This window comes from Podarcis filfolensis (genome assembly GCF_964270895.1).
Source record: "Podarcis filfolensis genome assembly, chromosome: 17".
Lineage (NCBI taxonomy): Eukaryota > Metazoa > Chordata > Lepidosauria > Squamata > Lacertidae > Podarcis > Podarcis filfolensis.
This window is the reverse complement of record NC_139621.1, coordinates 33,406,598-33,432,318: the sequence shown is the minus strand read 5'-3', so window position 1 is coordinate 33,432,318 and position 25,721 is coordinate 33,406,598. Positions and strand designations below refer to the sequence as shown.

Here is a 25,721-nt window from a genome sequence, read left to right as displayed (position 1 = left end):
GCTGCTTTCACTGCGCAGCGATCCCTCTTGCTGTTCTGGCTTCTGAGATTCAGAATATTTTTTTCTTGTTTTCCTCCTCCAAAAACTAGGTGTGTCTTGTGGTCTGGTGCGTCTTATAGAGCGAAAAATACGGTGACTGCTCACAATGCAAATTCCCCCATGTGACTTAAGAGGCAAAGGGCATGTCCCCTGGCAGACTTTTGTTCCATCTACCTCCCTTCTCTCTGGCTTTAGAAACACACATGTACATAAACACGCTCTTGCACACCTTCCCCTTATCTGTTGTAAAGACAATTTAGCCTTGGAACTTTGAAGCAAAACTGTGGCGAAGGCAAGCCTGGGAAGCAGAGTCCATATATACAAGGGGGTATATATGTGTGCAAAGACCCGGCAGGTATTTCTCGCTGCCTCGTGTGAACGGAAGTGAAATTACTCGAGGAGAGAAAGGTGTTCACGGTTCTATCAGGCAGTGGGGTGCTGTCAATTTTCCCTAAGTCCGTCCCCCAGTAGTCCCAAGGAGAATGCGTCAGCTTGATCGAGATGTGACCATTAATATCTCTCTGGGGTGCCTGTTAGCCAGACAGGTGTTAGTCGTTCGGGGTGCACTGGAGAGGATCAGGTGGTATAACGTGGGTGAAGGTGTGACTGATTGGTATAAATTACCTGGGCATGCAGTGAAGCAGGGTAGGTGAAAGCAGGCGGGGCTAGAGCAGGTGTTAACTCCGCTGGGTAGAGAGGGTACGGCGCCCACACTTCAGGGCTACTGGGGTAAAGTGCAGGCACTGTGAGCTCATCTGCAAGAGAAGAATAAGGAGAGTTCATGGTTATAAAAACAGCAAATGCAGGAAACAAAACGGCAAACACAAGCAGAGCTCAAGGAGGTCCCTCCAACTCCCTCTGCCTTCTCCTTAGGAAATGGAAACAGAAGAGCAGGTACAAAAATCCTGCTCTGAGTTAGGGCGCCAAAGTTTGCAACTTACGTTAAGGAAAAGGGTTATTGTCCGAAACGATTGTGGGTGTTTTGTCGGCTGGAGAAAGAAATGCAAGGCAGTCTACAGCTGTTGTTAAGAGGCGGAAAAGTATTCTGATGAAAGAATACAGATTCTGGGCGAATGAACTCTTATGGCTGTAGCACTTTGCATCCTGATCTAGATACACATCATAGTAAGCCATAGTTAACTGTTTACCATGGATGCCCTGGTGGCTCCCGCTTCGCTCTTCCCCTGGTGTGAGAACAGGCAGCAAACCACAGTAGCCTGTTACATCTAAACCAGGGACCATAGCTTGCTTCAAACCACAATGTGAAGCCAAGGTTGTTCTTGGCCTGCCAATCATAGTCAAGATTTGAACTAAGGCCTTCCTAACTCAGAGGTTAGTCTCAGCTACCCCACTACATTTGTCTCCCCAATTAAAAACAATCCAGTCATCTTAAGAATGGGAGGGAGAGGGGGAACACAGAATGCCATTCTGCACAGAACAAAATCAAGAGTCTACATGATAATGAAGGTTTTCTTCTATTGTTTCACAGCAGTACAACAACATATCAGTGGTTCAGGTACCTTATTTAAGTTACAATACCAGCACACTCCTTCTCTTTCCTTTGCCCCCACTCATGAAGGCCTCCTATCCAGTGCTTCCCCCTATCTCCACTAGTCACCCGTCCCTGAAGAGTTTAGACGAATCTAGGGCAGCCAGGATAACTACTCATAATTTCAGCTCCATCCTTGCTTTGCAAAAAGAAAGGTGCAATTATCCATTGACTGTTTGGGTTGCAGTTTCCTGTGCCTTTTCCAGATCACCTTTTGGGATAGGTCACCTGAAAAGTACACACTTCAAATGCAATCCTACTAAAATAGCAATTATCATACAGGCAGTTTTTTATTTTCAGTCTTTCCCCTAACAATGCCTTGCACCGAACTTGAATTTTTCATAAGCACCACCATACCAGAGCGGAAATATCCACTGAGCCAACCACCGGGCGCCAAATACCTCTTTCCCCGTTGCCAGCTTAGACTTCACCATTCTGTACATGAAACATCCAAGAACCAAACATTTCCATAACAGCAGAATCCACATGCCATGTTGGGCTGCATGAGTGCAGCTCCCTGTCTTCTCTGAGAGCTTGTGAACAAGCTACCACTTTACTTAATCTAGTGGATAGTGAGGAAAGATGCATCTCAACCTTCATCGGCTTCATTTCAGAATGATTTATGTGTGCCTCCTCCATGAGAGGTTTGGAGGGCGGCAACACGAGGTAGGGCCTTTTCTGCAGTGGCTCCCCGTTTGTGGAATGCTCTCCCCAGGGAGGCTCACCTGGTGCCATCATTATACACCTTTAGGCACCAGGCAAATACATTTCTCTTCTCCCGGGCCTTTGTCTAATTAAACAATCTATGGCCTGGGGTAAAAAGGTAAAGGGACCCCTGACCATTAGGTCCAGTCATGACCGAGTCTGGGGTTGCAGCGCTCATCTCGTTTTATTAGCCGAGGGAGCCGGCGTACAGCTTCCAGGTCATGTGGCCAGCATGACTAAGCCGCTTCTGGCGAACCAGAGCAGCGCACAGAAACGCTGTTTACCTTCCCACCAGAGCGGTACCTATTTATCTACTTGCACTTTGCTGTGCTTTCGAACTGCTAGGTTGGCAGGAGCAGGGACCGAGCAACGGGAGCTCACCCCGTCGCGGGATTCGAACCGCCGACGTTCTGATCAGCAAGTCCTAGGCTCTGTGGTTTAACCCACAGCGCCACCTGCGTCCCCCATGGCCTGGGGTATGTGCATGTTATTATGGGTGGCATAGAAATTTAATAAATAATAATAATAATAATTTCTGAGGTTAGAAGAGGCTTGATCCATTTCTTCCAATACAGTGGAACTGGTCTTAGTTACAAGCCCAGCATCAACTCAACCTCTCTTTTTTTGCCCCCCTCCCACTACCAAACAAAGCCCCCTAAAACCAACTGCTGGTGCCACAACAGTCAGGGAGAAGTGGGTGGCTTATTGTCCCCTCACTCCCACTCAGGGACAGAAGAAGAGGATGTGATCCTCTGCTAGGACTGCTCCCCTCCCCAGCTGTTTTGACTACCCAAGGGTAGGGTTGGCAACTATCAACCTGTTACTTCTCCTCCTATCACGATTTGCTTTGCCCAAGTGCCCCTGAGCTTCCTTCCAGGTATGAGAGGAGGTGGGCAAAGCATCAGGGAAGGTTGGAATCTCACTGAAGGAGTCTTGAGCCATCCACACTACCCTCAGATTTAAAGAAATCCTCTTCTTCCACCCGCAAGACACCATGGCAGAGAACATCCAAGCAAAGCCCCAGTGGGAGCTGAGAGGGATGCACTTTAATTACAGCAGAGATTAAGTGTTTGTCCTGTTGGTTTTAAAAGCAAGATAAACAGTGAAAAGTTGGCAAGGGCTAATGCTAACAACGTTCCCTTCCGCCATTCATTCCTAAGCTTTGTGGTCATTCTCGAGCAGAGAGCAACAAGCCTATAAATACACGCAAGAGCTCCCGAACCTTCCCCGAAATATGTGAGCCAGGAGGAGTTTAGCAAGAATGCAAGACTAAGGGACGCTGCCATGTAACCTGGGCCCCTCTTTTCGGAAGCTGCTCTGCTGGAACTTGCAGGAAGGGCACTTGCAGCCACACATACCCTTCAGCTCCCTTTGCGCCTCTGGCATTTCGTCCTCTCCCTGTTCTCTTCTCTCTGTTGACGTTTCGGTTGCAAACTCCTTGGGGTCAGGGACTATGAAGTGTCACGTGTTCCGATGGAATGCTATCATCGCTGTGCGTCCCAGGGCCCATTTCCCAACATGTGAAATGTATAATGGGAAACAAAGGGTCGAGCCAGGCAAAACAACAAAAAGTCGCATTGGCTCGGCTACAAAATCACCCCTTTATGAGAAATATGACATATCCGGTGTAATAATGTCACACTACATGAATACTCTGGGAGACTGACAACTATTTCAAAGAGAGTTGAAGACAATCGTTATTGGTAGTGGTGTCTACACGTGTGTTTTTGTTGTTTTCTTCATCCTACCACTGTCTCCAGTAAGACTGATTTTTGCAGGTTCTTCAAGTATTAAAATGTACTGCAAACCTCTGTTGAACCAGGAACAATACTGGAGCCAAAAATGAACAAGCCTCCAAGCATACACAACATGAGCCAAAGTGTTACAGTTATGACCATTTGCTCAGTCTTTGAGATACAGTGGTACCTCGGGTTAAGTACTTAATTCGTTCCTGAGGTCCGTTCTTAACCTGAAACTGTTCTTAACCTGAAGCACCACTTTAGCTAATGGGGCCTCCCGCTGCTGCCGCGTGATTTCTGTTCTCATCCTGAAGCAAAGTTCTTAACCCGAGGTACTATTTCTGGGTTAGCGGAGTCTGTAACCTGAAGCGTATGTAACCCAAGGTACCACTGTATACAGGAGTGATCTGCATATCACATCAAACCATAGCCTAAAACAAACCAAGGTGTAATGCATGGGTAGGCAAACTAAGGCCCAGAGCCGGATCTGGCCCAATCGCCTTCTAAATCTGGCCCGCCGGCAGTTCGGGAATCAGCGTGTTTTCATGTGAGTAGAATGTGTCATTTTATTTAAAATGCAGCTCTGGGTTATTTGTGGGGCATAGGAATTAGTTCATTATTATTTTTTCAAAATATAGTCCGGCCCCCCACAAGGTCTGAGGGACAGTGGACCGGCCCCCTGCTGAAAAAGTCTGCTGACCCCTGTAACCAAGCAGCTTCCCAGTGTATGCTCCACACAGTGCACAAAACAAGCCCATCTGGAAGACATGTTGTCCAAGCCTGGGCTCATAGTTTACTTCCTTGAAACATACCACAAGCAGTAACCAGTTTGCTTTGGGTTGTTCACAAAATGCTCGTTCACATTAAACCATGGTTTGCTGTAAACTACAGTTTAATGTGACATATGAACTGGACCAGTCTTTTCCAAAATTGGAAATCCCAAATGTGTTCCATTTCCTATGCTTATTCAAACTACTTGTTCATGATTCTAGCAAACGTATAGAGAAAATAAAATACAAAATTATGTTACACATTTATGTTGCTTTTCTCTCTCAGGCAGTTTTTCCTTGCGCTCTCGAAATTGAGGACATCAGGTCTGTCACGTAGTCGTGACAGTCGTATTCCAGCAAAGAGCAAGCCGAGGCACAAATGGGATGACACACGTGATACACACCGTGAGTTTATCTAATAGCAAATTTGGCAACCCCTACCTATCAGAGCAGCAGCAAATCAGGGCCACCTCAGATGTTTCTGAATAGATGGAGTGCTCCCAAGATATTCAGGAAATGACTCATGTGTAAATAAGGAGAAACAGCAGAATAGCCCAAACCTTTTGACGCAAAATGGCTCAATGGGAACAACAGTATTCCATTCTCCTGGGGCCATTTTGTGGAAAACGGGAATGACACAGGCCTGCACTGAGTGCAACTCTGCTGCCGGTTGAAGTGGAAAAGTAGAAATAATAGGTTTCAGACAGAAAAGTTGCTTTGTATTTTGTTTTTTTGCAATATGCACCACTTACTACTTTCACTAAATTCTCATTTGCCATTTGGTTACCCATTCGCCTAATTTTAAGCCACACTCAGGCTTTGCCAGATGTTTAATAATTTAATGTCCATCTGCCAACTTCACTGCTGCCCCGACTCCAGATCGTTCATGAACAAGTTAAATAGTGCCAGTTCACATGCTTGGGGGGGGGATCTCACTGCTTATTCCCGCCCCCCACTAAAACAACTGTACATAAAATTCTGCCCTCTGCTTCCTATTATCAGTGACTTTGCCTTATGTGGACCTGCTCTCTTATTCCATGACTGCCAGATGTCTTCAGGAGTCCATGGCAAGGCACTTTTATCAAAACTGTTTTGGAAGTTCAAATACGTTCCACCTTCCAGATATCCCTATGGAGTCCTGATTTAGGGGAAAGCAACTTGGGAGAAGGGGAGGGGGAGCATTCTTTGGGGAAAAGGGGCTCAAAACTCACACACCTGCACACTCCTTTTGCTTTGCTTGAAATTTCCCCCATTTCCACTTTATAGCTGCTTGGTGCAATGTTCTAAGACAGAGACTGTTGCCACAGCACCCTAAAAAATGCTTTCTAAATATTGTAGATAAACTTGCCAAAAATTCAGAGAAGTGCAGGGCCAGCACAGCCATTAGGCAGGGTGAGGCCACAGCCTCGGGTGGCGGAAGTTCCCAAGGGTACCCTGCCTGCCCTGCTGCCAGAATTGGCACCAATTTTGGGCAAGATCTCACTCAAAGTTGATTCCAATACCAGAGGTGGGCAGCACAGGTACTTCCTGTTTTGCCACAGGTGAAAACTGCAAAATCCAAAGAACTACTATGCTCCAATCCACACATCAGTCCAGGAGGTGGGAGATCAGGACAGGTCATATAGGAATTTGCAGACAAGTCGAGCATTCCTATCTAAGGCACATGCCACTGCTTGCACTTTTATGGTGAAGCACAGAGACACACACTCACATACTTACATGGCTCCCTGGTAATGAACTGAGGTAAAGTGTTTGGGGTGGCAGGAGTGCTTGGATTTGGTGTCCCCACTAATTTGCTCTTGGCCATCTTCGTGTTGGCCTTGGCGAACTCTAGCCGGAGCGTCTGGGGAATTTCTGGGTCAAAGCGGATTCCCTTTTTGCGAAAAGAGAAAGAACAAGAGTTAGCTCTTCCTGCAGCGATATCACGGCTGCACTGAAAGTACAAGACTTAACTGCAATAGAGAAACCTTTTGTAATAGATAAAAGACATAATGCGGCGGAAAAGGTGTGAGTAAAAACAATGTAGAGTGGAGGGAAGAAAGTCAGCTTATGAAACAATGCAATTGCCGTATTTTTCCATCTATAAGACGCCCCCATGTATAAGACGCCCCCTATTTTGGGGGAGTCCGATTTAAGAAAATGGGGGGGAGATGGCCCCCGTGTATAAGACGCCCCAAAATTTTGGACATTATTTTTTAGGGGGGAAACCTAGTCTTATACATGGAAAAATACGGTATTTGATTTGAAGGTTATTGTGAAAATGTTTGAATAAAATATTATACGCAAATTTTTTGAAAAATAACAGACAAGACTGCATACGGCATGAGAATACAATAGAAGCAGCATCATACAAAGCAAATAAATCCAGAAAGAGCAGCATGGCATCAGGTCTGAGATCAGCACCAGGCATGACATAGCAGGACCCAGAAGTATTCCGGGAAAGTGGAAACGGTGGACAGCTTCAGCCAGCACGTCACTTCACAGTCTGCCCTAGTAAAAGAAGCTTTTTATATAAAAAAAGAACAAAATGTTCCTGGCCCACCACCTGATAAGTTTTACTGGGGTGTGTGTGTACCAGGGCACTTTGCCCAGGGCACCCTCAAACATGGTGCCAAGTCTGCATAACATCCTCCTGAGAAATGCAAACCCAAAGCCACTGCCTTAAATAGGCATACGACAGAATGGGGTGGGATGATGCATTCAAAAGGCTCCGTAAGAGAAACTTCACCAGCGAAAATGATTCGGTTAAGAAGTAGCATTTCTTCAGTTTAACCCGCCACAATTCCAAGGAGGATTGTGACAAACTGATTCACGAGAAATTTACGGGCGTAGATGGTCTAGGAAACAAATCCATTACAAATCCATTAAGACGTGTTAGCCTATCAGAGATCAAGACCAACTTTTCTCCCCGTCTAAAAGGGTATACAAATGCAGAGAGACAATCATTTATGTTACCCATCAGGAAAATATATAGAGATCCATAATGAAGATGTGCAATATTTTCCTTTGGAGCCTTTCAATAAAATATTGGGGAAAGACACTTCTAGACTTTTGAGGAAGTTACCCATCAGGAAAATATATAGAGATCCATAATGAAGATGTGCAATATTTTCCTTTGGAGCCTTTCAATAAAATATTGGGGAAAGACACTTCTAGACTTTTGAGGAAGTAGGTTTCAACAGGATAATGATAACGATAATATTTATACCCCATTGATCAGGCTGAGTTTCCCCAGCCACTCTGAGCGGGGGATGACAACAATAATTCAATAATAATTTCATAAGTCTGTCCAATATCCTATAAGCACTGCTATCCTATACAGGCAACTCCCCATTTGGCGTGTTAAAGGCACACATATCCACGGATGCATGCACCATTTTTTGCTCTGGAAGGGTGCAGGGCAGAACAGGGCATGCTTATGCATGTCCCACCAACATGCACAGGGCCTCGGAACGCAACCTCTGTGTAAATGGGGAGTTACCTGCACTGCAGGTATCAAAAACAAGAGTTCATAATCGGTATGATTTGAACCAGGGAGTTCTTGGCTCACAGCTCAGGTGCTTATAATCCTAGCCAAACTTCAATCATGGCTTTAACTGTTAAGGCTTCCTCCCATTAAGTAACCTGGAATTTGCAGTCCACCTCACAAAACTAGGTTCAAGGAAATTGACATAAGTGTTAAACCTCTTTCAGCAATGCACTTTTGAGTTCTAAGATGCCACTCCTTAAATTTCCCATATGGAAAACACATCTGCATATGCACACATGCATGGAGACTCATGTGAACATTCCATGGCAAGTCCAATTAAACTCTTAAGTTCTGAATGTTTATTAAAACTGGAGGTGAACTAATTGTTTGTTTAGTGCACTGACCAAAAAAAATACCGTATTTTTTGCTCTATAGGACTCACTTTTTCCCTCCTAAAAAGTAAGGGGAAATGTGTGTGCGTCTTATGAAGCGAATGCAGCTGCGCAGCTATCTCAGAAGCCAGAACAACAAGAGGGATTGCTGCTTTCACTGCGCAGCGATCCCTCTTGCTGTTCTGGTTTCTGAGATTCAGGAAAAAAAAATTCTTGTTTCCCATCTCCAAAAACTAGGTGCGTCTTGTGGTCTGGTACGTCTTATAGAGCGAAAAATACTGTAAGTGCACCTCCATATGGTGTGCTGTCCAGGATAGAATCAGAGCTGCAAGCTGCTCTCTTTATGTCTGCCCCAAACATAAGACTCAGAAGGAAATGACACACCCTATACTTTCCAAATTTTATTTTTGTTGGTCCTAGAAACAGGACACTACTGCTTGAACCTAATTTTTCTATGCATCACTACAACATTGCCAACAGAACGCTGCAACTTGGTGTGGGTGGATAAGACTGATGTCATGAATTCAATTAACAACAAGAGAAGTGGGAGAAGATAAACAAGGCCTATGAAAATGTGAATCTTTAAGGAGACGGACTCTGGGAAATTAAATATTGAGAGAAAACTTGTGGGATGAGGCAATAAATAAAGCTTGACATCTTCACTCTCATTTTTAATTAAAGGCACACACAATTATGTTAGCTGGGCTTGCAAATTCTTGAAATAAGCTACAGACAAAAATAAAGAGTCCATTAAGGTTGTGAAGGAAAAAAAACAAGCAGCTGTAAGCTTTGGTGTTCCATTACGCTGAATGGAGGAAAAAAGGCAGGAACAGTTCAGCCACCAAAGCTCAGTATGGAAATCCCATGTATCTGTACCCTAGATTCTGGAAACCTCTGAACCCTATCTGCCCATTGTAGCAATAGATAGTGAAGGGTCCCTGATGAATAAATCATAACTACAACAGTGAGGCAGAGGCTTAGTATGATTTAAAATACAACCCCAAACCCAACTCCCACCAAAGGCATTTTTTTTATAGCGTACAGAATTCAATCATGTGATTTCCCCACGTACAGGCATAGAGGTCAGATACAGGTTTACCCACTTGAAAGAGAACTAGCCCTACAATAATAGATTTGCAGAGCTGACTGCCCCAGCAAGAGATGCTTCCAAAGTATTGTGCCAAGAAGGGCAACATAGAGAGGGGCCATATCTCCATGGTAAAGCAGTGCTTTGCATGCCAAGTTTGCAGGTTCATTCCTGGGCATCTCCAAGACCTCTACCACAGATAGATGCTTCCAGACTGGAGTATGCAATGCTGGGGCTGTATGGACAAACAGTGACTCAATTCTGAGATTATGGCTGCCTACTAGCAGACAATGCATATGAGGACCATGGGATGTGTTAAGTCCAAGGACAAAGCTCCTCCTTGCATGTGTACTGCTAGATGAGATTTCATGTTGGGTCTAAAACCCAATAACCCATCACCCATTAAAAAGACTACCCTGTTGGTACCCTCTAATTAGCTATAATGAGGCAACATCTAGCAACATATTGCTCAACTCTCTCTTGGCACTCAGCAAGGGGCAAAACTAGGCTTTATTTCACCTGGGTCAAAAACCCAGTTTGGCGCACACACACTCATGTGCATTTGAGTACAAACACACATCAGCCGGGAGCCTCACACTGGGAGCCAGTGTGGTGTAGTGGTTAAGAGCTGAAGTCTCGTAATCTGGGGGACCGGGTTCGCGTCTCTGCTCCTCCACCTGCAGCTGCTGGGTGACCTTGGGCTAGTCACACTTCTCTGAAGTCTCTCAGCCCCACTCACCTCACAGAGTGTTTGTTGTGGATGAGGAAGGGAAAGGAGATTGTTAGCCGCTTTGAGACTCCTTCAGGTAGTGATAAAGCGGAATATCAAATTCAAACTCTACTTCTTCTCAATGGCGCCCCGCTGGAGACTTCACCCAGGGCACTAGCTAATTAATTCTACAATACAGTCTAACATCAGCTTCAGCCTTTAAAAGTATTGAAAAGCAACATCAGGAGGGCAGAAATTGCGAATGAGTGAAGGCTCACCACATTCCCCCTGGAACTGCCTCCCCACAGACAGAATTCCTGTCCTACAGACAGAGTTCCAGACGTTTACAACAGAAACGTGGGCTTGAAATGTGTCCCATGTGGCAGTTTGGGATTAAAAGGTGGTCCTACTGTGCTCTGTTTAAGAAGGACCCTGGGTCCTGCTTCTGAAAAGGTTCAAGGTGGCAGATGCCACAGAAAGAAGATGGCAACAAGTACAATCAAATTACATACATTAACGCATGGAATGGTCACCAATGGAGATCTGGGAGGGAGGAGTCCAGGGGCAACAGATCCCAAACCAGGCTGGAGAAGTGGGCGTCAATGCCTCACCTCTCAATCCAGTGGCTCTTAGCCCAGAGAGATGTGCTGATTTTCTAGAGAGCTCACCACAAGGAAACATTCATACATAACAGTGTGAAATGGTACAGTCCAAGGGAAAGTGTGGTTGCTTCTTGATTTGGCTGAATGTGGCAACCCTTCCGTCATGGAAAATATGCCTGAGCCAACTATGATGGAACATTAACTTTTCACAGTACAACTTCACCTTACCTCAAGATGCATTGTTCATGCCCAGTGAAGCTGTGAGGCTCACATGTGTTGTATTCTAGGACCAGTATTATTTTAATGCAAACTGAAGTACGTACCGTATTTTTTGCTCTATAAGACTCACTTTTTCCCTCCTAAAAAGTAAGGGGAAATGTGTGTGCGTCTTATGGAGAGAATGCAGGCTGCGCAGCTATCCCAGAGGCCAGAACAGCAAGAGGGCTTGCTGCTTTCACTGCGCAGCGATCCCTCTTGCTGTTCTGGCTTCTGAGATTCAGAATATTTTTTTTCTTGTTTTCCTTCTCCAAAAACTAGGTGCGTCTTGTGGTCTGGTGCGTCTTATAGAGCGAAAAATACGGTATCTGTTTTTTAGCAGGCCTTAAAACATGGATGGGCAAATTAAGGTCCGGGGGCTGGATCTGGCCCAATCACCTTCTAAATCCGGCCCGCAGACAGTCTGGGAACCAGTGTGTTTTTACATGAGTAGAATGTGTCCTTTTATTTAAAATGCATCTCTGGGTTATTTGTGGGGCACAGGAATTCGTTCATATTTTTTTTTCAAAATACAGTCCAGCCCCCCACAAGGTCCAAGGGACAGTGGACCGGCCCCCTGCTGAAAAAGTTTGCTGACCCCTGCCTTAAAAGTTTCCCTGTTCACTTTAAACCAGGGGAAAAAACATTGCACCCAGAAACCAGCAAGTACGAGTCAAGAAGCCTGACAAAAAATTACAAACCTAGACTCCCTGGGAGTCTGAGCCATTCAACAAAAAAACATCAGTTTCTTGTTCCAAATTAAAGTTCCAACGTCCTTTTAAAACCTCAGAAGTTTAAATGACCTAATTTGTTTGGCAGCAAAAACTGGGGCCATAGGCTTTAGAGCAAGTCACATTCCTAAAACATCTTTAGTATCAGCACCATATAAGGCAGTCTGTATCCTGCTCTGCTTCACTCTTATCCCCGGAGATTAGCAGAGCCAAGAAGACATTGTACATAAAAAATGAAGACAGGAAAACAGACTAGGGAACCAGAGTACTTGCTGCATGCTTTTTATCCTAGTCTGAAAAATTGTTCCCTGCACTCAATATATTTTTGCTCTTGAGGGTCATCAATAATGAGGTTAACTCTATACACACAGAAAATAACTATATTTCCCGGCAGCTAACTCCCCTCCCACCCCACACAAGACAAAGAAACAGTACAGTGGTACCTCGGGTTAAGTACTTAATTCGTTCTGGAGGTCCATTCTTAACCTGAAACTGTTCTTAACCTGAAGCACCACGTCAGCTAATGGGGCCTCCTGCTGCCGCCGCGCCACCGGAGCACAATTTCTGTTCTCATCCTGAAGCAAAGTTCTTAACCTGAAGCACTATTTCTGGGTTAGCGGAGTCTGTAACCTGAAGCGTATGTAACCTGAAGCATATGTAACCTGAGGTACCACTGTACTTTAAAACGAACAAAAATCAGTGTCGGAGCAAAGGCATTCTACTCTTCAGGAATGCTTCTCCCCTGTAACAAGGTGTTGTTGGGGGTGATCAGTTTTGAGGGAAACTCATTCCTCATATGCTTGGAGACACACTTCTTTATAATACTGCTTTCCTGAGTACTGGGTACAACTTAAGGATTGCCAATGTGTAGAGAGAACTCACATATGAGTTGTCATCACTTGACAGCAACGACACCAAGAGATTATCTTCACATCTGACACATCCGGCATGGATGGGTCCCCGTCCCCCCAAGCACAGGGCAGCTACATTTTAGATATCTGTCTGCGTTCATCCATAACCTGATGTTGACAAGATCAATGAGCTGCATTGTTTCAACTCCATTATCAGGCAAAATTCCTACAAGGTAGCCTACGCAGGAACATTTAAAAGAATAACTCGGAGCAGTTTCACAAACCTAAAGCCATTTGCGCTTCTCACTCGGTGACCCTGAGCCGCAGAAAGCTTAGTCATGTATAAGATTTACTAAAATCAATGGGTCTGAAGTCAGTCACGTAGCAAAGACATCCCCCATCTTCTACTGAATGTATTTATTTATACTAGCATTGGCATCCCATCCTCCTAGTCCATGGGTAGGCAAACTAAGGCCCGGGGGCCGGATCCGGCCCAATCACCTTCTAAATCCGGCCCGCGGACGGTCCGGGAATCAGCATGTTTTTACATGAGTAGAATGTGTCCTTTTATTTAAAATGCATCTCTGGGGTATTTGTGGGACCTGTCTGGTGTTTTTACATGAGTAGAATGTGTCCCTTTATTTAAAATGCATCTCTGGGTTATTTGTGGGGCATAGGAATTTGTTCATTTTTTCTTCAAAATGTAGTCCGGCCACCCCACAAGGTCTGAGGGACAGTGGACCGGCTCCCTGCTGAAAAAGTTTGCTGACCCCTGTCCTAGTCCTTTGCCCTCATGAGAGGCAGTGATGCCCACCAACTTGGAGGTGTTCTAGAAAAAAAGGTGCTGGCACTGTGTATCCTTGAGTACCCCCAGAAAAAAAGCACTGAGAGAAAGGAACTTGCTCTGTGTCCACACCTAAATTGTGGAACTCTGCTTGGTGAGGTTTGTCAGGCCCTCTGTTATTTCTGTGCTTGTTTAGGCTAGCTTTTTTCTGATAGGTCAGATTTTTTTTGTGGCTTTTGTTTAACTGATGTACCTGTCTCTGTCCTAAGCATATTATATCCTCTGTCTTAAGCATATTATACTGTTATATTGCGCTTCTCACTCAGTGACCCAGAGCCGCAGAAAGCTTAGTCATGTATAAGGTAAAGGTAAAGGGACCCCTGACCAGCTTCGGGATCATGTGGCCAGCATGACTAAGCCGCTTCTGGCGAACCAGAACAGCGCACGGAAACGCCGTTTACCTTCCCGCCGGAGCGGTCCCTATTTATCTACTTGCACTTAAGGGTGCTTTTGAACTGTTAGGTGGGCAGGAGCTGGGACCGAACAATGGGAGCTCACCCCGCCGCGGGGATTTGAACCGCCAACCTTCTGATCGGCAAGTGCTAGGCTCTGTGGTTTAACCCACAGCGCCACCCGCGTCCCTTTAGTCATGTATAAGATTTACTAAAATCAATGAGTCTGAAGTCAGTCACGTAGCAAAGACATCCCCCACCTTCTACTGAATGTATTTATTTATACTAGCATTGGCATCCCATCCTCCTAGTCCATGGGTAGGCAAACTAAGGCCCGGGGGCCGGATCCGGCCCAAAGGAGGATTATACAAGTTCATGAAGTACAGGGGCAACAATTGCTACAAACTCCAATGGCTGTATATATCTAGTCCACCAGTTGCAAGAGACAGCAGGAGGGGAGAGTGCTGCTGTGTTTGGGTCCTGCTTGCAGTTCCCCATGGGCATCTGGCCAGTGGCCCCTGGTTGCTGGACTAGATGGGGCCACTGGCCTGATCCAGCAGCCTTTCCTTATAATCTCAGCGCTCACAGCACTACTCAATGCAACTAACAACTGTTAAATTCAGCTATAAAACAATATAATATGCTTAAGACAGAGACAGGTACATCAGTTAAACAAAACCAAGAAATACAAATCTGACCTATCAGAAAAAAGCTAGTCTAAACAAGCACAAAAATAACAGAGGGCCTGACAAACCTCACCAAGCAGAGTTCCACAATTTAGGTGTGGACACAGGGCAAGTTCCTTTCTCTCGATGCCTTTTTTCTGGGGGTACTCAAGGATACAAAGTACCAGCACCTTCTTTTCTAGAACAAAAGCACAGCTTTCTCTAGTCTCCATCAACTGAGCTTCCACTACAGTTGGGACGCCGAGAAGGGCTCCTCTATCAAACTCAAGAGCATGGGCAAGCTAGTAGTATACTTGCGTTGGTGAGCCCTCACCAGTGCTATTTTTCCAGAAAAAGAGATGCCAGAACGCCTCCCTTGTTCTCTTATAATGGCAATGGTGCCACCTGAGAGGCGCTGGAACAGAGTTCCTGTGAGTTCCAGCTGGAAAAAAAAGTCCTGGTCGTCACCATGAATAGCCTGAGTGTCAGCCTGGGAGGAGTTGAGGTAGAAAAGAGAGAGACAGGAAAGAGTGCATTGGACGAAGGGCCAGAGAGGCTGCAGAGAGATAGACATGGAGAGCCGTCATCAGAGGGAGTTGGTTGTACTAAACAAAATAAGGCTCTCTCCTGTCATATTTTATCCTCACAAAACCCTGTGAGGTAGGTTAGGCTAAGAGAAGGTGACAGCTCAAGGTCACCTAGTGAGCTTCATGGCTTCATGGCTGAGCAGGAAGCTGAACCCGTGTCTAGGACCCAGGTCCTAGTCCAACACTCTTAACCGCTATAGCAGACTTGCAATGGAGATGGGCTGGGGCTTCTTCTGCCTTGCAGAATGGTTTGCAACTATTTCACGAGTAGCAGAGGTAGAATTACGTAATAAAATAAAAGGAAATGCATGGAAGCTTATTTCGTTTGCACGCCGTATGCAGACTGAAAAGTTTGTGTTACTTCTGCACGCTATTTGTTTCTGTTCAATGCAGGAGGCATGCACCTTTAGACAGACTAATTCAGAGCCATCTGAAATCAAGATCGACATATCCCTGCCTGCTTACTCAGGTGGAGAATTCACTCTACAGGACTGCATGTTCAGTCAAAAGACTGTAAATTTCAGGCAAAATACCTCCAGGCAGTGTTTTTTTTTTCAAGGGGTACTCAAGGGTACACCTTTTTGTTGTTGTTGTTAAAAAGTGTGACACTTACTGTGATAACTTCATGGTGAATACCGGCACCTATTTTTTTAGGGGGGAAAGCACTGCCAGCAGGGATTAGAGGTATGCTTTAGCATTTTGCATATGGACTGGCAAACAGAACCCCAAAATTGTTTATTAGGATTCTGTACTTAAGGTGTGAGTGTAAGATATCCAGTCAAATCTCCTATAAAGAGAGATAACTCCTCACTACAGATATAGCAAATTGGGTTCTTCAGCTATGTTAGTCCTCTTCTGAACTAATTTCCATCCTCCTGTACCAAGAACTTTTAAAAAACCCTGTCTCTTTCCAACACATTTTAAAGGTACATTAAACTTGGCTGAACTTTGTTTGCACTCAACAATATCTGAGCAATCTCGCTGGCAGAACACAAAAGGGAACATCTGCTCCACCTAATGCCACCTGAAGGAAGACTAAGGCGTTCAGAAAAATCACACAATAGCGTAATATTCCTGCTCCTCAACCCTAGCATAGAAGGGCTATTTTCTGCCCTGTATAATCCATGACTAATAATAGGAAAATTCCCCTTTCCTATGACGGATAGAGGATGGTAGCACAAAATGCAGGAAACTTCTTACTTTCTTGCAAAATCCCTCTCACTGGGGATTAAGCTATTAAGTGAAAATACTAATGCAATCGTGAAGCTGAGGCTCCAATACTTTGGCCACCTCATGAGAAGAGAAAACTCCCTAGAAAAGACCCTGATGTTGGGAAATATTGAGGGCACAAGGAGAAGGGGACGAAAGAGGACGAGATGGTTGGACAGTGTTCTCGAAGCTACGAACATGAGTTTGACCAAACTGCGGGAGGCTGTGGAAGACAGGAGTGCCTGGCGTGCTCTGGTCCATGGAGTCAAGAAGAGTCAGACATGACTAAAAGACTAAACAACAACAACAACTAATGCAATATTCTATTTCTCCCCATCTACACAGGTGAAAGTAAAACACAAACACTCAGGGATACTGCTCCCTCCTGTTTTTGGCAACGTAGTGTCTGAGGTGATGTTTCATCCCTTCTCAACTGTGGCTCACACTCGCAGCCTGCTTGCTTCATTCCACACAACGCAATGAGGCCTCTGAAAACTGAGGTGGCCCCTGTATGTACAGCTCTTCCTCATTCTCTCGACCCTTTTTCGGTTAAGGCCTGGTTTCTGCACTAAGACAGTTTTGGTCTTGTTGATGGGTGGTTCTCAGTTATGGGAACCAGGCATTCAGCCTGTCCTGGGTGGAGCAGCAGTCTCCCTGGAAGAGCAGATATGTAGTCAGGGTGCCACTGAAAACCCAGGTGGCATCAATGGCAAGGATTGTCTATTTCCAGCTACAGGCAATTCGCCAGCTACAGCCAACTCTGCCATCTCAGCTAAGTCCAATCATTCTAACAACCGTGGTACAGATGTCCACATCCTTAATGGGCTTCCATCACCTAATTAAAACACATCGTATCCTCCCAGTACTTGGAGGTCTTGGGTTAAACTTGCTCTGGGTTTAAGGATTGCCTGCACTATAGTTGCTGCTGCTGCTGCTGCTGTTAATTTTGGACGATTCCAGTTTTAAAACGTGGTACGATTTTATTATGTCGGGAACTGCTTCGTAACAATACTCTGCACAGCTTTGCCTCGTGTTTTGTTCGTTGTCGTTCCCCCCCCCCCCACTCTCTTAAATTCCTATGCTCTGTTCTTCACATGAGTGAGTATTTAAGGATCCCCATCCGCAGACTCAAGTGCTACACGGCCAGAAGTTCCACACTGTTCTGCTGCTACTGCAGCTCTGCTGTAACACAACCCAGAAGCTTTTCATATGGCACCAATACTCACATTCAAAGCATTCTTAGCAGCTTCTGCTTCTGAGCGACTGTCGAAACTAACGAAGCCCACGGGCTGAAAGCAAAAGAGAAAATCAAAGGTTGGGGGTGGGGGATTATTGTTGAAGGATGAATAAAGAACCCAGGGATAGGAATATTCACACTTCAGTGATAAAAAAGTTACATACTGCTGCAGCTACTGTAATCCGCTGAATTAAAAGATTAATCAAACAGAACATTGGTGATTATCAGTTTTAAGTGGTGAGCTTGGAAGTACAAGGTATAATTGCCTGTTTTTTATGGCTATTTTGTGTTAAAAGGAAATGAACACATTAAAGTTTAGTTTTCCTTCGGTTAAAAGGCAGACACTTTATTATCTTCAACCTGTTGGCAGTTCTATAACGTTACTGTATGGTGCTTTTGAAAATCTTAGCTGAACTCCACATAAACCCAAATAATGTTTAATAGCCCACAAGACAGCCAAGGTGAATCTAGACTGAATACAATCAGGAGATTTATGGTGCTTGAAACTTTGTGCCAAACTTTCATACCATCTCCTTAGTTTAGAATTTCTCACGTTAACCATACACCGCTGACATTTATGTTAACGATTTCACTGTGTATTAGGCTTACCTGCTTAGATGTGAGTTTAATAAGAGAGCCTTCGTAACCCTGCAGGAAGAAATAAAAATTACAGTCTGGCCAAGATAAAATTTAAGATCAATGCTAGATAAATAAATGTGAATATATAAAAACAGGATACAGTACATTTTTCCCTAAGTGACTTGTTATTTGGCTATACTTAGAAACAGCAAACTTTAAGAGGAAGGTTTGTGGGAAAGATGCAAGATATTTCATTTGGCTCCAAGGCAGAAGTCTTATTAACAGTAGCAGCTGAACTCTCCTTCTCTATCCCAACTCCTAAAGGTGGGTTTAACAGCATAGTTTAAGGGTGCTTATTCTTGCTGGAAATGCATGTTGCCTACTGTTCTTGTTTGAGAGGGAAGAATTAAACAAAAATAGCAAGCCTGAAAACCTTTGCACACTTACTTAGAAGTAAGCCCTTTTGAGAGACCATCTTGGCTGTAAATCCTTGAAGACCTGCTCCTTGCCTTGCAGGCATTTTTCCAACTGGTCTGGGAGGGCAGGGCCCGGACTGACTCCAGCTACAAAAGCTGAGGCTGCGGAACAGACACTTTGGAGTCTATTTGGAGTTTTTTGCTGTTATTGATATTAATTTTTGTATCTTTTTTTACAAGTTATGTGGAAATTGTTCAATTTGGTTGTGTACTTTTTGATGTTTTATTGTTTATGACTACTTTGGTTATGTTTGTAGTTATGTAATTTTTTATGTCGTTAAGCTGCCTTAAGCACGGTTTTAACTTTGGAAAGGGAGCATGCAAATAAAATGATTGATTGATTCTGAGCACAGTAGGGCTTCCTTCTGAGTAAACATGTGAAGCTTTGCATTGTAAAACCCATCCAAACTGTGAATTTTTAGAATATCCAGAATTTTACAGTAGTACTTCAGTATGGCTATGGTTTTGTTGCTTGGGTACAAGCTTCTCCACTGCAACTGGGATCACCACACATCTGAATGCCCCCCTTCTCATATAAACACAGTGACCAATCAGATGCCTCAGGGAACAAATGAATATGGCAAACCTGCACACAAGGCAGAAGATGAGAACCTAGAACTCTTTGCCCCAACATCACATGTGCAAGGAGGGTGGTTTAAAAATATATACACATACACAGTTGGTGGAACATTCAAACGTAACATATCTGCATTCTTAAATCTAGGCTTACTATATGACTACACTGAATGTTTAGAGAAGTTCTTCCGATTTATTTTTTTTAAACTCCTTAAAAGAGAATCAACATTCAAGTCTAGTGTCTACTTGCAGATAAAGGGTGATACAGATTCTGGGGTGGTACAAAATAGGGGTGATCAAATAGGGGTTTGTGCGTCGTGGGTGTAAGAGACAAAGAGAAGGCCAAGAAAGGTTAGCTACCCCAGCTCTAAGAGGTGTCCACTCTGCCCAATTAAATACGAGTGTCTGAGGATTTCATGTAAAAGATGAGGAAAATTTATATCCCTGCTCTGCTGGCAATAAAAGGAACATAGATGATAATTTGCAAAAGCAGGTCAAAGGGAATGCTTGTGGAAGAGAATCTTCAAATAGCTTTACTAGGAAAGCTAAGGATGCAAATCTTAAGCAGCTAGTGAGATGCACACCAAAGTGTGTGTGTGTGTGTGTGTGTGTGTGTGTGTGTGTGTGAAGTAACCATGAGGACAGGCAGAAGCTGAGAAAGGTGGGGCAAGTTCCTGTCCCAGATTCCCTATCCAGGTGGCTTTCTTCTTCTCATGGGGCTCGACCTCCTCTCTTGCCCTTGGGATGCCTTCCCCTCCGTCTCTGCTTCCAAAAATCCCATGCTGCCTCTCCATTTTCAATTTCAGCCACTAGTTATGGTAGTTCCTGCTCAAATTCGTTCTTGACCTGTTCGCTTCCAGGCCTGTTGAGCATGGCAGGCTTCAGGCTTTTCCCCTTTTCTAAATGTGAGGTATGCTTCTTAGGCATGCAAACAGGTCTGACGGAAGGGTGGGGATAAGAGTAATATGTCACAAAGCCACTGGTGGTTTTCTTAAAGCAACGGGAATCAGGGCTATACTTCCACACAAATTCTGCAGTGATGGGACATTTGCAGCTCTCTGGAAGCAAAAATAATACTTATGGGATGTTAAAATCATTACAGATTATGTCTGTAAGACCCAGAAACTCAAATTTAGTGAATCTATAAAGGTAAAGGTAAAGGGACCCCTGACCATTAGGTCGTCGTGGCCGCCTCTAGGGTTGCGGCACTCCTCTCGCTTTACTGGCCAAGGGAGCCAGCGTACAGCTTCCGGGTCATGTGGCCAGCATGACTAAGCCACTTCTGGCGAACCAGAGCAGCGCACGGAAACACCATTTACCTTTCCGCCAGAGCGGTACCTATTTATCTACTTGCACTTTGATGTGCTTTCGAACTGCTAAGTTGGCAGGAGCAGGGACCGAGCAACGGGAGCTCACCCCGTTGCGGGGATTCAAACCGTTGACCTTCTGATCGGCAAGTCCTAGGCTCTGTGGTTTAACCCACAGCGCCACCCGCGTCCCTTCTAGTGAATCTAGTGAATTTTCTGTCTGAAAATGGGACACATGCACATCTTGACTTTGATACAGAGGGAAACATAAAAGTAGTTGTACCCCAAGACACGCCAACTGCTGGGAAGCAGGAAGTACTTCAGCATTAGCTAGCCAGATTGAGTTTGCTACATACATAATGCCAAGACACTAATGTGTACTAAGGAAGTCTGGAGTTGGGACACTTTTACATCTAGTAGTTAAAACTTGGAAGATGGGGTTTATTTCCTAAGAGAAACAGCGCTGCAACAGAAAATAAACCAGGCTGGGCTGCAGGAATTCTGTTGCCTGGTCTGGGAGCTGCGGGACTTCCAAGGAGCAACCAGGAATACGCATGTATGCTTGCAGGAAGCATACATAAGTGTGTTCATATTATTACATGTTGCTCAGCCTTCTTATGAGTCCTTACTCCAAATCCCTATCATCATTAGAGGTTAGCATTCACAACTTTAAACCCTGATCACACCAGTATGCTATTTATAATTATTCTATTCATGGGCTCTTGGCCAACTTTCACTTCATGGGAAAGTCATTGTAGCCAAGTTTTTATTTGAAATAGGACATCACGATAGACTGCATCCCAACCTATTTCAAAATCCAGATACTGAGGAGCATCGTCTGAATTTCTGTCTGCTACTCCAGAAGAGGCAATTACATATTATTGTGCCAATTTACCATTTATAACAAACAGGAAACGAACCACAAGTATTTACATAAACAAGGACACTGGCACTTCAGTTCCAAGTTCAATAGCAGGGTACCTTGAATGGTCTGAACAACAAATAGAGTTCCCGGGGCTTGATGTCCAGAGGCAGGCCGCTGACAAATAGCGTTCGTACCTTTAACAAAAACAAAAGCGAAAAGGGCACACGTCAAGAATATTAAGGCAACTTAACCTTCGTGTTTTTTTTAAAATGAAGAAGTTCCAAATAGCAGTTTCTTCAACCTTTAAAGTCTGTTCACAAAAATTACTGGCCTACCTGCCCAAACATATCTTGTTAGCTGTATATGAGAAATCAACAGGAATTTACAAAAGCTTCCCATCTCTGAGCACAAGGGATTCTTACTTACTGCAGGTAACCTGGAAGGTCTAATAATAATAATAATAATAATTTTTATTTATACCCCGCCCTCCCCAGCCAAGGCCGGGCTCAGAGCGGCTTACAAGCAGTAATAAAAACAAGTTGAATGATTACAACTTAAAAACAAAATTAAAATACAACATTAAAATACTGAAACATTAAAATATAGCATCATCGCAGGAGGAGAAAGGAAAAGAAAAAAGAAAGAGGGGGAGGGAATCAAATTGGCTCCAAGCCAAAGGCCAGGCGGAACAACTCTGTCTTACAGGCCCTGCGGAAAGAAATCAGATTCTGCAGGGCCCTGGTCTCATGAGGCAGAGCGTTCCACCAGGCCGGAGCCAGTGTTGAAAAGGCCCTGGCTCTGGTTGAAGCCAATCTAACTTCCTTAGGGCCTGGGACCACTAGGGTGTTGCTATTTATGGACCTTGAGGCTCTCCATGGGGCATACCGGGAGAGGCGGTCTCGTAGGTACAAGGGTCCTAGGCCATGAAGGACTTTAAAGGTCAAAAGCAGCACCTTAAATCTGACCCTGTACTCTACCGGGAGCCAGTGCAGCTGGAAAAGCACTGGGTGAATATGCTCCCATGGCAGAGACCCTGTGAGGAGCCTCGCTGCAGCATTCTGTACCCGCTGGAGTTTCTGGGACAGCTTCAAGGGCAGCCCCGCGTAGAGCGAATTACACTAGTCAAGCCTGGAGATGACCGTCGCATGGATCACTGTGGCCAGGGCGGGGTGGGAAAGGTAAGGGACCAACTGCTTCATGCGGCGAAGGTGGAAAAATGTCGCCTTGGCTGTTGCTGTAACCTGCATCTCCATGGAAAGGGAGGCATCAAGGATTACACCCAAACTCTTAACGGAAGGCAATGGCACTAATTGGGCCCCCGCAAGAGAAGGGAGTTGGTCCCTCATCCCCATGCCATCCCGACCCAGCCATAGGACCTCTGTCTTTGAAGGATTTAGTTTCAATTGGCTCCCAATTGAAGCCTTCCTTATAAACACAAACATGAAAATAGCTTCAAAGTCATCAGGTGGCAATGTTTCATTTCCCCAGCCCTGTTTGTTAATTTCAAATAATAACTCCTGCACATCCTGCAACATTAAAAAAAAAACCCAACAGAATTACACTGATACTAAAGCAGTTTCTTCTGCACTGGAAAGAGAGTGCTGGTGGATCACAGCCATATTTTGCTGAAGTCATGACTTCAAGCTTCTCTCAACAATTATTTAGCCAGAAATAAATAAATGTTTACCCATTAAAGCAGCATTAACCCCCCACCCAGCTTTAAGCAGACGACGTAAAAACTATTGCCAAGTGTTGGCTTCCTTGCAGATGCATATGAAGTAACGCAGATGTCTGCAAATCCGGAAAATTTATACCCATAGTAAATGGTAAACTGCTCTACCAATGTCTATATCCGCATGCAAAGTTACTTAATAATGCTTTGCAAGAAGAAAATGTATGCTGCAATCATGTACTCTGTTTCAGAAACGGCCTTAGCTCAAGAGTATCTTTGAGAACATCTCCCACAGAAACCTCCCTCTAGCCAAAGCACATCTGGGAGACCCTGTTCTGCATACAGCTCTTTATGATGTCAGTTTATGGGCTCCTGAGATAGGACTCTTATTTGTGGTGCCAAGAACTGCTTCATGTCCTCTCCAGGGAGGCTTGCCAGGTTATCCTTCTTAGCATTCAGAGGCCTGGTGAAAATCTACCTATTCTATCAGGCTTCAAACATCTAAGTAACTTCAGGTCCATAAGCTTGTTAATGCATAAGCTGCTCCTTTCAAAATACGTTTTTCAGGCACAGCTGAGCCAGAATCTCTTCATTCATGTCTGCCCCTAATGAACAGATTCCCATACACCCCTGAGGTCCTGCATTTTCATTTCTTTTTCTCTCCCCCTACCTCATCTAACCTTGTTAAGTTCTTTTGGACTTACTTGCATTGGAGTTACTACATTTCTTCTGGCTTTGGAAATATCAAGAAAGCATTTTAAACTAGAATTTAATACGATGTTCCTTTTTTGGCTACACACAGGGCTTTTTATCAGCGGGACCTCACCAGAGCTTAGCTCCGGCACCTCTCAGGTTGGTGCCATTCTAAGAGAACAAGGGAGAAGAAGAAGAAGAGTTTGGATTTGATATCCCGCTTTATCACTACCCTAAGGAGTCTCAAAGCGGCTAACAATCTCCTTTCCCTCCCTCCCTCACAACAAACACTCTGTGAGGTGAGTGAGGCTGAGAGACTTCAGAGAAGTGTGACTAGTCCAAGGTCACCCAGCAGCTGCATGTGGAGGAGCGGGGAATCAAACCCGGTTCACCAGATTACGAGCCCATCGCTCTTAACCACTACACCACACTGGCTCGTGGTGAGCTCCAGCACCTCCTAGAAAAATAGCACTGGCTGCAAATCACCTTGAGTTCTACTTTTCTTTGCAAGGCTCTCATATGTTTTTATAGATAAATAATGAAAGCTTCCTATGCCAAGTCACAGCGTTTTGCAATGTTTCTACCCTATCACTCACACAAAGGACCTGCTGTTGTTTAAGAAAGAAGCCGGCTGTCAAACGAGTCCTCTGTTTAGGGCTCTGTCATCAGAAAGTACTCCCAGCCTGTTTCCTGGTGTTATAATTTCCACGGGTTGCAACCAATGTTTTGAATCTACTGTACAATCTCCCTTAAGTTAGGAATGCAAGTTTATTCCAGACTCATAAAGAGCTGCTCATATCTGACTATGTAAGATAAAAGTGCCCAACTGTTGTTTGTCCACCCCTATGCTTCACCAAACCAAACATTAATTTTCTGAAGCTTGCCAGAGGTCCTGAAGGATTAGGAAGGCACTGATCGGCACATTAGGCAGAATGTTTCAGCCTGGCTGGTACTGTTTCCCATTAAGAGATATGTGCTTGCTTCATGTAATGGTTCTAGGGGTTGCTCGTGCGTAAGTTGCCACCATTCCTGGCTAGGTTACCTGTTTGAACCCTTTCTGTCTGGACAGCCTCTAGCTTCGTGGCTGTCTCAGTCGCTGGCAGAATCCGTCAGTGGGCGTTTCTTGAACTTCTTCCAGCAAAAAAGTTCTTTGACGCCAAGTCTCCTCCTACTCTCCCTGCACGGAAGTCTTCTGCGCAGGGAGGGTGTGGGCAGCGGAGTACCCGTACTCTCTCCGCTGGTCTCCGGCGAGGAGTCTTGGAGCCTCCTCTCCGATTCCCCCATCTGCCCCCCTTCTCCACTGGTGTTACGCTGATTTCCTTCCCCAGCAGATGGGCTGCCTCTCTCCCTACTGGAACCCTCTCAGGCATCCCTCTGGAGCCTTCCCTCCGCCTCTAGCTCCGATGGCAGTTCCCTGACACTTCAGCTTCGCGAAGAAATCAGTACCAGTTTGCCCCAAAGCAATGTGCTGCTTTTGATTCAGCAAATATGAAATGAGTGCCCACTCCACAGCCTTCCACCCTATTTTTTTCCACATCTCATAGTAGGAAGAGGAGGAGCGGTTAACAGCTACTCTTTTTCTAATATGTTCCGGGGCAGAAAGAGACTCTACCGTCTACCCCAACCAACCAAAAGTTGGCCAAAGAAAGTTTCCTGACCAGGATAACGTAAAGGTAAAGGACCCCTGGACAGTTAAGTCCAGTCAAAGGTGATTATAGGGT

At 44.8% G+C, this 25,721-nt stretch overlaps 1 protein-coding gene across 2 annotated transcripts in view; it reads right to left on the bottom strand.

Annotated features, from left to right (window-relative positions):
- Window positions 1–25,721, bottom strand: part of RBPMS (RNA binding protein, mRNA processing factor) — a 77,636-nt gene that overhangs the window by 22,890 nt on the left and 29,025 nt on the right. Inside the window, exons 2-6 of one of the 2 annotated variants that reach the window (XM_083594021.1) lie at window positions 21,752–21,829; window positions 18,442–18,480; window positions 17,822–17,884; window positions 6,522–6,675; window positions 664–794 (exon numbers count right to left, since the gene is read on the bottom strand). In XM_083594021.1, coding sequence (XP_083450147.1) covers window positions 664–794; window positions 6,522–6,675; window positions 17,822–17,884; window positions 18,442–18,480; window positions 21,752–21,829 — 465 coding nt within the window. The remainder of the gene's footprint in view (window positions 1–663; window positions 795–6,521; window positions 6,676–17,821; window positions 17,885–18,441; window positions 18,481–21,751; window positions 21,830–25,721) is intronic. The other variant, XM_083594022.1, reaches the window with a different exon arrangement.